At 35.0% G+C, this 15855-nt stretch overlaps 1 protein-coding gene across 2 annotated transcripts in view; it reads left to right on the top strand.

The window, feature by feature from the left end:
- Nucleotides 1–15855, top strand: part of RPRD1A (regulation of nuclear pre-mRNA domain containing 1A) — an 87193-nt gene that overhangs the window by 38234 nt on the left and 33104 nt on the right. The window contains exons 3-7 of one of the 2 annotated variants that reach the window (XM_046671700.1): nt 2196–2302; nt 2393–2490; nt 5432–5558; nt 5668–5843; nt 7405–12478. In XM_046671700.1, coding sequence (XP_046527656.1) covers nt 2196–2302; nt 2393–2490; nt 5432–5558; nt 5668–5843; nt 7405–7608 — 712 coding nt within the window. In that variant the 3' untranslated portion in view covers nt 7609–12478. Of the gene's footprint in view, nt 1–2195; nt 2303–2392; nt 2491–5431; nt 5559–5667; nt 5844–7404; nt 12479–15855 lie in introns of those variants that run through there. The other variant, XM_046671701.1, reaches the window with a different exon arrangement.

Genomic DNA, 15855 nt, shown 5'->3' on the forward strand with positions numbered 1-15855 from the left:
TACCACTCTTCTTTCTTCTTCACTCCCCTTATTCCATATAATACTTATAGTTCCTTCAGTTCTTTAAATTTGTTTCCATTCCAATTACCACAATGTCATTTCTATATAATTGCAGAAGTAGCCTCCGGTATTGTTTACTCCATTTAGGAAACTCTAGTCAGAGTTGCAGAGCTGATCATAACACTCTCCCTTGCCTTTGAGTGGTTCTCATTTGTCCTAGAGATCAAGTCTAAAGTCCGGAGCAAGACTTAAGATGTTCCTGTCTGCATGGCCCTGTCTCCCTCATCCCATTCCTGTGTCACATTTCTTCCATACATACACCCTGTAGTCTACAGTTTAAGCTAAGTCAACCTCTTTTAGTTCTTTCTGCCTAAGATTTTATGTATGTTATGTCTCCCTAGAATTTATTAAAATATTTATTGACTGCCTACTCTGTGCTAGACCCGGAGGATACAGTAGTGAACAAAATTTCTAGTGAAATTTACATTTCAGTGAATGACAAAGTTAATAACTAGATAGATAAGTGAATATATATTATAATGTCAAAAGATAAGTACTATTAAGAAACATGAAGCAGGGAAGGAACGAGAGAGTGTGGCGGTGGTCATTTATTGTTGTTAGTACCCACGAGTCTATTCCACCTCCTAGTGACCCTGTGTATACCACAGCAGAACTCTGCCTGGTCTTTTTGTGCCGTCCTTTCACCTTTCATGCTTTATCAGACAATGCTTTGCTGCTATTCATAGGGTTTTCATGGCCAGTTTTTTTTGCACGTGGGTGGCCAGGTCTTTCTTCCTAGTCTGGTCTAGCCTGGAAGCTCTGCTGTAACTTGTCCACCACGGGTGACCCTACTGGTATTTGAAATACCAGTGGCAAAGCTTTCAGCATCACAGCAATACACAGCTGCCACAGTGTAACAACCGATGGACACAGGTGATGTGGTTCTCTGACCAGGAACGAATATCCAGGCCATGGTGGCTAATGCACCAATCATTTTTTTTTTTTTTTTTTTTAGGAAGATTAGCCCTGAGCTAACATCCTCCTTCTCCTCATGCTGCCAATTCTCCTCTTTTTGCTGAGGAAGGCTGGCCCTGAGATAACATCCGTGCCCATCTTCCTCTACTTTATATGTGGGGTGCCCGCCACAGCATGGCTTACCAAGTGGTGCCATGTCCGTACCTGGGATCCGAACCGGCAAACCCCGGGCCATCCCCAAATGCACCAATCTTAACCACTAGACCATTAGGGCTGGCTGCTCAGTTATATCACGAAGTAAAGAATGACTCTTTGGGGGAGATAGCATTTGAACAGAGACTAAAGGAAAGGATGAGCCATTTGACTCTAGAAGGAAAGGATTCTAGGTAGGGAGAATGTATTTAGGGAATGTGGACTGAGACGGAGCCAGGAAGAAGAACATGTCCACCTTGTGGCCCAGGATAAGAATTGTGGTTTTATTCTTGGTATGATTGGTAGCTCTAAGAGGATTGAGAGCAATATGATCTGATTTATGTTAGTAGAGAAGAGAGTGAAAGAGTAGAGCCTGGGATACCAATGAGAAGACTCTTAACAAAAATCCAGGCAAGAGATAATAGCGGCTTAGTCTACAGTGATAGTGATGTAGGTGGTAGGAAGTGGCTGAGAGTAGTCTGTTTCCCAATGTCCTGTATATCCACAATCTTCAGATCTCAGATTAAATATCACTTCCTCACATACCCTTCCTGATCTTTCTGGAACTGAGCGAAATCTGTTACACGTATCTTTAACACCTTGTTCTCTTTTGTGGCACTTATAGATAACAGCTGCCATAAAGCTCCATTTGTATCTTCAGTGTCAAAGATAGTGGATTGATCAATAAATGTTTGTTAAATAAATTTAAAAAATCACCTATTAGAAATCTTCCTAGCTTCATGTTCAGCCCCCATTAGGTTAGGGGCATCTTTGTAAACTCCTATTAGCTGGTACTAACACTTTTACATTTTTTGTAATTATTTGTTTAATAATATGTCTATAAGCTCTTTAAGGGAAGCGGGGGATTATGTCTGTCTTGATCACTTCAACCCTGAACTACTACTGGTCACATAGTGGTACTCAGTAACTTTTTTCAGGGAATGAGTGACTAATTGTATTTAAAATCATCATTACCTTTTCCGTAGCACTATGCAGTTTTACTGTTAATATTTTTATTTTTTCTTTAGTGAAACTGATGAAAGTTGTAAGAAGCACCTTGGAAGAGTGTTATCTATTTGGGAAGAAAGATCTGTTTATGAAAATGATGTATTAGAACAACTTAAGCAAGCTCTGTGTAAGTACAATCTTTTATGATAATCTTTTATCATGATCTCTTCGTTAAAATGTATTCTTTCATTAAAACTTAAATGTTACTTCAATTCAGATGGTGATAAGAAGCCTAGGAAGCGAACTTATGAACAGATAAAGGTGGATGAAAATGAAAACTGTTCCTCTCTGGGATCTCCAAGTGAACCACCACAGGTAGTTTTTCTCTTAGGGGAGTTACGTTACTATTACTTCATGTGGCCACCAAGATTTATTAATTTCAATGTTTTATTTCTATAAATTGATTTTTATTATAATTCTTACAAGAAAGAAACTGTGTGAATATCTCTTATTTTCTGATCAACAAATTGTTTATGTTTAATGCAATATGTTGTGTATTGTATATTAGGCAGTTGTATTTTGCATAGAAAGAGTATTTCTGATTGCTAAGTATAATTAGGTCTGGTGACATATCCACCATTTAAACAATTTCCTTTTAAATAAATAAGACACTGTGTGTTAAGGCTATTTTGTTCTGTGATTTAAGTACACTAAAAATTCCAGTCCTAGAGATAAACACTGCCCTTTTTAGTCTTTTTGCTTTTAAACATGTAAAAATGAGTGTTAGAGCAACAAGTATGTATTCATATGGTTTTAGTAACTATATAGAACCATGTAGTTCCATGGTAAAATAACTTGAATTAGAATCATTATCTTAGTACCCTTTGTCCTCTCAGGTTGGTACAGTAAGTATAGCATTCCTTAGCCATCAGATAATTCCAGAAAGACATTTTTAATTTTTAATTATGTGGCATTGAGTCTTAAAGCTTCCTCCTTCTATGTTTCAAACATATAGGAGGGACAGATAAAATTTAAAAGGAGAAAATGAAGACATAGCCATACCCTTAAAACAAGGTAAATATCTTCGTGGGCTAGAAATGATACAGAAACACAACTCAATATATGAGCCAGGGAGTGGTTCCTACTGAGCTTTGGTCTGGAAGCAGACACAGGTTGCCGGAAATTAGTATGTTACGGGGTAACAAGCTCACAGTACTCTCTGGGAGTTGGAGGACTGGACCCGAACTCACTGCATGGAACCAGGGCCTGGATGGAGTTCTTTCCCCCATGAAAGGAGTTTGAAAGAAAGATACAACTGATTACTGCCTAGAACTGTGGATCTATATCGGTGTTAGTACTAAGGAGACAGAAAGAATCCGACCAAGGAGGTCAGCTAGGATCTGAACCAAGCTATCTCTTGGCTCAGTGACAGGAATGCTGAAGCCTACGTGGTCACTATGGACAAGAGCTTGAATAGAAAAGTAATAAGAACATAAGATTTGGAGGAACTCTAGGTTTGTATCTCTTTCCAGTTTGGTAATAATTCACAACACAGAAGCACTTTGTGCCAAGAGCCCCATTATGATTCCATGAATAGTAGTTTATCTGAGTTCTAGATACAGGGTCTGACCCACTCCTATTCTCCCTGATGAAAAAGTAACCTCAGTTGTACTTAGGAGTATCTTTGAGTAACTGTCTGACTTCTCTAGTACTTGTATAAAGTGCTATTGCTTTTCATTTTATAATGACCATTTTGGATTAGTTGTACTGCTGAATTCTCCATGGTTTAGTTTTGTAGTGACCATTTTATTTATGTCATTCTTTATAAGAATGACTAAATTTTCTCTTTGTAGGATTCATTTTGAACTCATTTTATTCTCCTCTGTTAGTGTTGTTTCAGACAACTTTGCATTCTTATTTGATCCTTGACCCAGCATTGGGAACTTAGAATGAACTTGGTAGGGATGCAAAGGTTTGGTGAAAGTAGGTTGTAGTTAAAGCATTCATGCATTGTGAAGACCATCAAGCCAGGTTTCTTCTAAGAACTCTAGAAAATTTTAGAAATTTTTAAGACTGATTAAAAATAATAATATATAAGTTAATTGGGGCACCATGAGAAATAAGCTTCCTGGTAATTGTCATTGCTTTTAAGCTCACTTTCATTGTGGAGGGGCTACATCTTATAATGAAATTATTTTTTTAAATATTGAGATTTTAAACACATAGTAACGGATTTAAAAGCACACTTGGGATAGTATATTTCTTATTAGATTCCGTTCATTCTTGTCATGTTCAATCATTTGCTATTTTGTAGACTCTAGTGATAGCATTTTTTATAAGGGAATAGCTTAAAGAAAAATCGGTAACTGACTATCAGTATCATCTTAATATGTACACAGAATTGATAATTTGTGTGTGTAATTTCCTAGTGTTCTAAGATCAAGTCTTAGAGATCAAAAAAAGAAAAAAAGGAGGTAGGAGGGGATGGAGGCTTTTAGTAAAAAGAAAGTTTACTCATTTTGTTTTGGAATAACTTTATAGACATGAATTGTGAAATCCCCAATTTCAAAGGCAAAGACTTACCCTTCCCTCTTAATTATAGCTGGTAAGAAAAGGGTGCAATTAAAATATCCTAATGATAAAATAATTTTTATATGTAAGCATTATATAAATATTAGTCCTCAAATATGTGGAACTTTGTAATATTTTAATGATCTTATTAACAAACCATAGAATCGTTGAAGACACCATATTTGAACGTATTCCAAAACTACATTTCTCTTGTGCTTTAATTACATCAATTAGAAATGGAATCTGGGAGACTCTTCTATGTTGTGGTAGAAGATGATGTGTATCCTCCTTCCCCCAATGTCTAATTTAGTATTGAAAATTCTTCTCATGTATAATAATATAATGAATATATCATACCTAAAACTTGTATCCTCCAGGTTAAAATTACAGCCTGCCTTCCCTTTTCCTACTGTATATATATGGCATATAAAGTAATCTCATCATTTTAATAGTCAGAGAATTAGTTTTACGCTATCTGTCTCCACTGCTGGAATATGAGCTCCTCAAGGCCAGGGGCCATGTCTCATTTATATGTTTCCAATTTATATGTTTCCAGTACCTAACAAAGTGTAGCTTCTTTTTCTTAATATATATACGAAATGGACTGTCTTTGAAAGCAGTTTATATTTGAAACTTTGAACTAGGAAATAACCCGTAAGGATTAAGGAATATGAAATAAATTTCAAGTCTTTTGTATTTGTTTAAGCTTCGTTTATTTTGATTCTAAAGTTGTGTAACTTTTTAGACTCTAGATCTCGTTAGAGCATTACAAGATCTAGAAAATGCAGCTTCAGGTGATGCAGCAGTTCATCAGAGGATAGCTTCTTTGCCTGTTGAAGTTCAAGAAGTATCCCTACTAGATAAAATAACAGGTGAGAAAAGAAAATGTGGTCTGGAACTGTTTTGGGAGTCAGAGTGAGGGAACGGCATATGGTATTGTTTTTGTTGTGTAATAATTTTATTATTCTGTGCTTTTCTTAGATAAAGAATCTGGAGAAAGGCTTTCTAAAATGGTAGAGGATGCATGTATGTTGCTGGCAGATTACAATGGCAGATTGGCGGCTGAAATAGATGATAGGAAGCAACTCACTCGAATGTTAGCAGATTTTCTTCGTTGTCAAAAGGAAGCCCTTGCAGAGAAAGAGCATAAATTGGAAGTGCGTAACCTTTTCCTTTTTTAGTGTTTATTTACTTTTTCAGTAGGGATTTTAAAATATTTTAATGTTCCTGCACATTTTGCATTTTTTTGACATAGACCTTTTTAGACAGTGGCCCAGGTAAGCTACTCCTTGCATTAACTGGTTTCTTTCTACTTGACCCAAATTAACCTGCGTAAGTAAATTTAGAAATTTGGAATTAGCAGAATTGGTTGCATTTTAAAATTATTCATGTGAAATTCCAGTAGTAGTGATTCATCTCATGAGTAAAAACTCTTATCTTCAAGAACAAAAATAATAGGAAAATAGCAGTTGGTATAAAATCTGGTGTCAACTACACTAAATTATGGTTGTATTTATTTAATTCCTGTTCTGAGTACACGCAGTCTTTTGCGTGTACAATTGAAAAATAAAAGGACTTCTTTGGGCATAGAATTTGTTTGAGTATGCTAGTCTACCTGTCCTTGAACAGTTCATCAGTTTTGCTTTGGAAGGTAGTTTCAAGTTACTCCCCATTCCATCCCTGATTGTGATGCTTGACATAGTCCCACCCCACTCTTGGCTCATACACCCTTAGGGAGAAAGTCATTGTTCCTTTAAATTGAGCGATGATCAATACTGTTGATGAGAAGTCTGGAGGTGCAGGGATAAAAAAAAGAAACACTCCCATATTTTCTTTGAGCAGAGTAGCCATTGTCAGGGATGGATGGGCCAGATTTGATTTTATTTAATAGAATCTTTCACTTGACTAGTTCTTGTTTAAATTGTTTACTTCTATAGGAGTTTCTTATTCTAATAATATGTAGGAGAATTTCTAATTTGTCTGGATCTATTTGCAGTCATGCGTCGCTTAATGACAGGAATATGATCTGAGAAATGCATCTTTAGGCCATTTCATTATTATGCAAACATCACAGAGTGTACTTACAAAAACCTAGGTGGTATAGCCTCCTACACATCTAGGCTATATGGTACCAATCTTAGGGGACCTCCGTGGTATATGTGGTCTGTTGTTTACCGAAACATCACTCTGCAGCGCATGACTGTATTTAGAGACAGTTCTCTGTAAATTTTTAGGTATGTTATAATACTGCCTGTCTTTATTTACTTTTATTTATTAGTGTTTAGTTCTTGTTTCAGCAGTCTCTCATTGTGCCAAAGGTGATTGCTGTTTCTACCTCTGAGAACAACCACTTGATTAAGGATCAGCAGCAGGGCTCTCCCACCCCAAATTCTCAGCTCTTAATTTAGCATTACCTCTTTTCAGTTTGCTCCTCCTCTGCTCACATATACACTCTCAGAGTGTAGTTTGTTGGCACCAGCCTCTACCTTTAGAGAAGTTGCCCAATTCTACATAGAAAGGAAAAGATAGACTTTTTTTAAAGGATACCTATCATTTGATAGTTAACTTGCCAGTTCTTGATCTTGTGATGAAACTTCAACCTTAAACATGTTGTTACTTATTTCATTGTTAGTGGAATTAAGGGTAAGTAATGTCATACGATTTTTGTCTTTAGTTTTTGGTATGGTTTCTTTAACTTCTATTGAGCTTCTGTTGCAGGTGTTGGACATGGGCGTATCTTCTAACGATGTCATCATCATTAGCATATTCTTCCTGCTAAAAATAAATATCAAACTCCAAAGCCTGTATTGTCTCATGTTTTTGAAAATTGTAAAGAAGACCGGAACTTTGTTATTCTACTTTATACTGCTTTCTCACTTAAGTTGGTTATCACTGATTACAAAAATAGAGTTTTGTGTTTGAAATGTAAGTGTAGAAAAAAAATCAGATACTACTCCCAACCCCCTCTTTTCCCAGTGCTTTCCAGCCAGATTTCATAGTTGATAGTTACAGGTGGTGAGACTGACAATAATAATATTTACGATGTGTTAGGTACTGTTCTGAGCACTTCACATACATCAGCTCATTGAATCCTGTATGGCAGGAAATATTATTATCCGCATTTTACACATAAGGAAACCGAGGCACAGGCAGATTAAGTAACTCGCCCAGGGTCACAAAGAGGTAGTAAATTGTTTAGAACCCAGGGAATCTGCCACCGAAAGTGCGTAATTTGCTTCCAAGTTTTACTTAAGGCAATGTAAGGTGACAGCAAAAGCTAAAGCACTCTCTCTCCAACTCTTTCTGCTTACCCCCTCCTCACAGTCACTGTTTTGAAGTAAAGTGTTCTAGGAACTTTCTTCATTGTTTTAGCATGACTAGATTTTATCATAGGAAGAAACCACTTAAATTATGTTAAATGTTTTTTACATATAAAGAAATACTTAAGATTTCTAATAAACCAGGAAGTTATTCCACAGAACTCTTTGTAAATTATCATTTATAATTAAGCGATTCCTTTGTCAGAAGATATGAAAATGCTTTGAGATATTTAGACATTTTTTTTTGTACCAAGTAGGTGGCATGACTTTGAAGTTGAGGCCGAGATGTCAAGATTTTTACTTACCATATCAGCTGTGATATCATCAAATAGTTTTCAGTTACTGTGCACCTTTGAACATGAACTGTGATTGCCATGTAGTAAGGTGTCATTAATTGCTCTTTGTTGTTGTTGAAAATGGGACTTGAAGTTAAAGTATCAGTTCAGGAATTGGCTATTTCATATTTCTTAAAGAGGCCGCTATTAAAGCATTTGTGATAAATGAAAACATGAAGGTTTAAAAAAACTTCGGAAATTATGAATCATCATTTTTTAAACTTGTGACTAGCTGGTTATTAAACAGATAACCTAAAACAGACAATGTCTAATTTATAGTTATAAAATATTTTATAGATTGCTGTAGGAATCATTTATTCAGAAGTCGAAATTATTGCATAAACTATTGTTCACCCAGCTTATTATCTTGGAGGGCATTTATGGATAGGGGAATTAAAATGACATTTTGATTTTTATATTTTTGGAGAGAGGGCAAAATAGAGATCAGAAATTGTTCCATATTCAATGAGATTATGTCTTACCTTTGTTGCTCTATTTTGAATACTTCTTTTTCATGGTACAGTTGGTATAGGGAAACATGCTTTTATAAAATCCGTTTATCTTGTAGTACATTCATCTATTTTAAATTGCTAGACTTCCATAGAAAATTGATTTTCTAGTCTATGGAATAGATTTCCATGGAAAATTGAAAATCACAATTTGAGGGCTCTTAAAGGGAGAAATCAAATCATAGTTCCAAGTTCTAGAAGTCAGGATAGGAAAGCTGTCAGAGAGGAAAGTGTTTATCTTTTGCAGACTTACGTCAGTCTATTTAGGTTTACTTTTTTTACGTCAGTCTATTTAGGTTTACTTTATTTAAAAAATGAGGACATATTATTCATTGTATGAATATTTATTTAAGTCTGTCTGTCTTCTCATGATGTCAGATTGCATCCATTGAGTTACTTTTATTAGTTTTGTGCATTATAAGTAGTACTACAGAAAACATCCTGGTGATCCAGGTTTGTATAGTTGTGCAAGTACATCTGCAGGATTGGTTCTTAGAAGTGAAACAGAATAGTGGGGTCAAAGGAAATGTATGTTTAAGTGTTGATAGTGTACTCAAGCCCTGTGTTTTTAAGCACCTTGCAGTGTGAGTGCATCTTTTCCTATGCAGCATTGCCCACATTGAATGTCAGTGATCTTTAAGTTTTTGCATATCTAATAGGCTAAAAATTATTCTTTTTTCCACTCAGATTGGTCATCTTCAAAAAATATTTATTAGACTTTTTATTTCTGCTGCGAATTCCCTATGTAGTTGACTGCTTTTCTATTTGGTTTTGTTTGTGTATTAATATTTGTCTTTGCCTTTTTAGATTCTGGGCTTTCTGGACATAGTTAAGATGGCCTTCTCAATTCCTAACTATAAAAGTACTATGCTATTTTTCTGTAGGCTTTTTTTCCCCAATAATTTTATTCATTAGAACTTTTTGTTCGTGGTATGTATGATGTAGGCATCTCACTAATTGTTTGAAAGTGATAGGAAATGTCCCCATCTCATTTATTGATTAATAATTAGTGGGAATGCAATTATTTATTCCACTGGCCCATTTGTTTTACCCACTGTTAATTATACATTAGGTTTTTGTTTGTGTTACTTTTTGGTGTTGTTCATGTCTGTAATTTTAACTAATGATTACCGTGTATAAATTTTTTACTTCTCAATTATTATTTATACACATTTGCCTTCATATGTAATATTTTAAATGACAACATTTTGCTAAGTAGACATTTCTTAATTTACTTGGCCTTTTCCCTGTTTTTGGACATACTGTTTGCTTTTGTTGTCTGTCCTTTATCTGCTAGACAGTATTTTCCAGGTTTTTCAGGAGAGCTTACTTTTATAAAACTTTTTGTTTTCCAAAAAGTTTAATTTCCGTTTTTTTAAATGCTTAAGATAAATTTGTTTTGCCTAAGACATTTAATGAAATTCCTGTGTCACACTCTATTAATGTAGGAAATAATGTTTTAAATATATAGCACTGAAAATGCAGATTTAAAAATCTGTTGCTGAAGGTGTTATCTGCATGTAGCTTTTTGATGATTATCATCAAATTATAAATATTATTCAAGGGCATAGTTGTAAGAAGTATATAGAACTGACTATGGAATCTTTCATCTGTGATTCAGTTATTTCTTTACATTTTGCTCTGGTTTCCATTGAAACCATATTGTTTAAATTTAGAGGTAATTTGATAAGATGGAGCTATGTGGATTTTTAAAAGAAGCAAATGTTACTAGTTTCTTAATGGTTTCTAACATTATTTTTTGAGATCTAAATATTATTAAGTCTAAAATTTTTTATGGTTAATTTAGCCATTTTCCAAGAACCATGTAAATCTTTTAATTATTTTGATTGATTATGCAAGTAATCTATTTTCATTGTAGCAAAAAAGCGACATAAGCAAAAGGCTAGGCCTATGTACTGGCTCCGTGTATTATTTTGTATATTGTCCTTTTCATGTAATATATTATGTGTGTTTTATCATGTCACTATTTTCCTTTTTAATGTCTGGATGTATCATAATTTAACTACTGTATGTTCTTATGACTATTTGTTTCCGTTGCTTTGCTCTTATAAACAGTATTGCAGTGACATCTCTAGTTAACTCTTTTACTCACATATATCATCTCTTGTGATAAATTCCTAAAGATGAAATTGCCGATTCATGTTAAAGACTTGATACATGTTACCAATCTGACTTTCAGTAAGATTGTACTAAATCATTGTCTTTGATGATTCCTGAATATTATCTATATGTCTTCTCAGCCATTCTCTCCAGAGAAAATGCATCACATTTGCTGGGTAGATAACATAGGGCGTCTGTTTTCAGAACAGTGCCTTACCTCTAATCTATGTGATTTGGATCTCCAAATGCAGATATTTGGCTTGGTTTCTTATCCCTCATCTTTTGGCTCTGTGGGATAAGTGTTTTAAGAGATTGATGTAAAGATTTTTAATTGATCCTTATTGTCAGCCTTAAGACTCAGCATTACATTTTAAGGAGCTTGGTTATCTCAAAGTCCTGAGCCTGTCCAGACTTCCTCAGATGAATTGCATTACTTTTGATCATTATCCCTTCTTTCAGTTTTTTCCATCTTCCAAAAGTTTCCTGACATCTGTGTACTGTGGTTGCCTCATCTCCATTTTCGTGGGTTTATGCCTTTATAAATTGCTTTATTATTTTAGTGGCTTTTTGGGAGAGAGTGGAGATAAACGTGAGTTCAATTTGTCATATAAATGAAAGGCCTTTTGTGTCTAAATAAATAGAACTATAATATATATGTTTCATAACTCCTGCCAAATCACGCTTATCTAAGTGGATGTCATTCATGGCCTGGATTGTTAACAACTGATCTTCCTTTTCCCTCTCTTAACCCCCTACATCACTGCAGCCAGATTGATCTTTTAAGAAGAAATCAGGTCTCATCATACTTTGTTTAAAAAAAAAAAGATTCTCCAGTGCTTCCCTGTACACTTTTGGATCTTATTTTAAACTCCATATATGGCTTTGAGCTCACTAGTCATGAGTCTCCATTTAACCTCATCTTGTACCATCTCACAGGCATGCATTTTGTTCTTAAAGCAGTGAAGCATGTTCTCACATCAGGGTTTTTGTTTTGCTAATTGCTGACAGAGTGGCTGGGATGCTCTTTCCTGAGCTTTTCTCGGTTCCTTTTTTCATTCAGGTTTATGTTGCTGTGTCACCTCTTTTCCATTCATTTGGTTCCACTGACCCTTTGTCCTGCCCCCCTTCCTCCTGTCCCCTCCCTCCCACTGTGTTATATTGTCATTTTGTTTTTTGTTTTTCCTTCATGGTACTTATCACTATTTGAAAATTTAAAACTTTGTATAGTTGGTTATCCTCTGTACCTGCCTCTAGAACATGAACTCCATGAGAGGAAGAACTTTGTTTTGTTTTCATGTTTATTGCCATATCCTCAATATACTTGGAGCAAAACCTTTCTCCTGGTACACACACAGGTGTTTCTGTTGAGCAAATAAATGCTAGTAGGCCACTAAATGATGAATGCATGTATGGAATACAAATGTAATTTGCAAGAAGTCTATAATATTTTAAACTGGTGATTTATCTTGTGATTAAATCAGAAAAGAATGATACTTTAATAAATAAAAATGATTAAAGATACTTGAGACTTTTGAAGAAAATTGTATCCAGCACAATAGGTTAACTAATTTTTAAGTCATATTAGTATAGTCCAATACTTAAAAAAAAAAAAAGTGGTTTGTGTGTTCACAGACCTCAGTTTCTAGGACTGCAGCTGAGCATTTTGAACAAAGGAATGAATGGCTATTTTAAAATTGTAAAATTTTGTAAATTTGCCCCTTTTTTCCTTCAGAATAAAACATGAACAATGTGTTAGAAAACATGAAAAACAAATGAACAGTCCTCAGCAGTGCTTCAGTACTAAGTTTGTAAGTCGGCAGTGATACCTCCTGGGAGAACCGGTGCCATGAATAAAATCAGTCCTTAAGCCAGTGTTCTTTCTTTTACGGAAAGAGAAGAGTTTAAGCTGTAATTGCCTTCTACCTGTTCACTCATTCATGGACTGAAGTGATAATAGTAGCACCCTTCAGTAGAGGCATTGTGATTAAAGATTTATGCATATAAAGCATTTAGCATCCTGCCTGAGGCAAAGTAAGTGCTCAATAACTGATATCAACTGCTATCATTTGTTGTTACTGTACCAGCTTAGAGTTCTTAGGAGTGAGATGAGATTGAAAAGTAGATTGGAGCCAAATTGTGAAGGGCACTGAATGTCAGCCTGAGGAGATGGCTATAACAGTCCAAAGGGTAGAGAGGAGTGGTGGCATTGGCACTGTTTGAAAACCTGATTGTAGTTGCTGAGTGGGTTAGAATGGTGAAAGATTTGCAATAGGGAGACCAGATAGGACTTGATTAGAAAATTTTATGTCGTGGGTCATAAAGGCCTGAACTATAGTTGATGATAGCAGTGAGAAAATGAACATGCAGATGGGGAAACAGTTGAATCACCATAATTTGTTAATTCGATCTGAGGGTAGGGGAGGAGGGGGAATGAGTGATAAATGAGATTTCGAAAACCATGGGGCAAATGATTCTGGCATTAACTGAAAGGGTATTAAACTAGGGGACTAATTTGGGCGGGGAAAGGATGATTTTGGTTTTAGGTAGGTCAATAAATGAAAGTTTTCTTTTTTATTTTTAGTTGTAAAAGTAGTACGTGCTCCTCAGTTTAGAAACTAGTGATAAGTACACACAGATACCGCCTAAAATTTCATCATCCCTTGAGTAACCTTTGACAAGATTTGGAAGATGAAGTCATACAGTACATGGTATTTTATACATTGTCTTTTTTGCACATTTATTGTAAACACTTTACCATAATTATAAATATTCTTATTTTAATAGTTGTCATTTTTGTAAAGACGTATTTCTTTAACCAGCTACATATGGTTTAGCAATTGTTTTTTCCAGTTTCTTGGTATTGAAAAATACTGTTTTGAATCACCTTTTACCTAAATCTTTGCTTATCTGTGGTAATTTTCTTGTAAATTCTTAGAAGTAGGAGAAAAAAGAAAGCTAAAACAATAAGGTGATACGATTTTTATGCTCAGTTCAGCTATGATTTAAGAAAACAAAATGGCATCCTTTGTGATGACAAGGGGAGGTAGAAGTGAGACTCTTACATATTATTGATGTAAATTCATGTGACCCAATCTGTGTGAATAACAGTTAACAGTAAGTATCAGAATTCCTTATTTTACATAATGATTTTTTCTGTTCTTGGCATTTTACTAGATCATTTAAATTACATTATTCTCTAAAAGTAACTGGTTCGTAGGAGAAATTCTAGGAGAATTAAAGTGATAGTATAGTTTTTTTCATTAAAAAAATCGTGGTAAAACACAATAACATAAATTTGACCATCTTAACCATTTTTAAGGGTACAGTTTAGTAGTGTTAAGTCTGTTCACATTGTTGTGCAGCCCATCTCCAAAACTCTTTTCATCTCGCAATACTGAAACTCATTAAACAACTCCCCATTCTCCACCGCCCCCAACCATGACAACCACCATTCTTCTTTCTGTCTCTGTGAATTTGATTACTCTAGATACCTTATATAAGTGGAATTATACAGTAGTTGTCTTTTTGTGACTGGCTTATTTCACTTAGCGTAATGTCCTCTAGGTTCACCTATGTTACATGTGCCAGAATTTCCTTCCTTTTTAAGACTGAATAGTATTCCATGATATGTGTGTGCCACATTTTGTTTTCCCATTCATCTGTTGATGGATGCTTGTGTTTCTTCCACCTTTTGGCTATTGTGAATAATGCTGTTATGAACATGGGTTCATAGCAAATATCTCTTTGAGTCCTTGCTTTCAAATCATTTGGGCATATACCCAGAAGTGGGATTGCTGGGCCTTATGATAATTCTCTTTTCAATTTTTTGAGAAATCACCGTACCATACTATACCATCCATAGTGGCTACACCATTTTACATTCCCACCAACAGTGCACAGAGTTCCAGTTTCTCCACATTTCTGAACAGTTGCTAGAAATTTATTATATACCTTTTTATTTAAGAAATTTCACAAAAGTATTTGTTCGAATATATACTTTTATATGTGTGTGCACATGTACATTCATGCATTGAGGAACATGTGGGAGATAACCACAAATATTGAATGGAAGATAAAAACTACAACCTACTGTTGATAGTGAAAATGCATAATTCGAAATAATAAGGGTGGCTTTCCTTTCTCTTCACCCATTACAGCTAGGCTCAAATGAAATATAGAATTCTTGGGCCACTTTTTTCTTTTTTTTTTTAGTAGTGTTTTATTTTACTTTTTTAAAATTTTTCTTCCTTCTCCCCAAAGCCGCCCAGTACATAGTTGTATATTTTAGTTGTGGGTTCTTCTAGTTGTGGTGTGTGGGACGCCACCTCAGCATGGCTTTACGAGCGGTGCTAGGTCCACACCCAGGATCCGAAACCCTGAAACCCTAGGCTGCCGAAGCAGCACATGCAAACTTAACCACTTGGCCATGGGGCTGGCCCCCACTTTTTTTCCTTTTTCGCTTTTGGCCTAGTTACTGTATTTTTTTTCTTTTCTCCTACACATTTAACACTTTGATTAGCATATACATAAGATATTGATCTTTCATTAATTTTGCTTGATGTTTGATGTGCCCTTTTATTGGAAAACTTAAGTTGCCTTTTATTTTTGTTTCTCAATTTTTTGTAGTTTCTCCTTAAATTCCTATTTTATATATATCGAATCTTCCAAATCTTTACTTCATTGCTCATCTTTTCTCATCATTTTTCCTCCTTTCTATCATTTTCCTTCAGTATTTTCCATGGGTGTTTTTAATTGTTGCTGTTGTTTTTGTTGTATTTATTCTTCCTTACAGCATGCTTGTCTAATGTTGGGGATGGAGATTGTTTAGTCAGATTTTTATGGGTCTCTGTTGGCAAAAGGGATGTCTTATAGCTCTTACTTGGC

The sequence above is a fragment of the Equus quagga genome, chromosome 9 (genome assembly GCF_021613505.1).
Source record: "Equus quagga isolate Etosha38 chromosome 9, UCLA_HA_Equagga_1.0, whole genome shotgun sequence".
In the NCBI taxonomy this organism is placed as follows: Eukaryota; Metazoa; Chordata; class Mammalia; order Perissodactyla; family Equidae; genus Equus; species Equus quagga.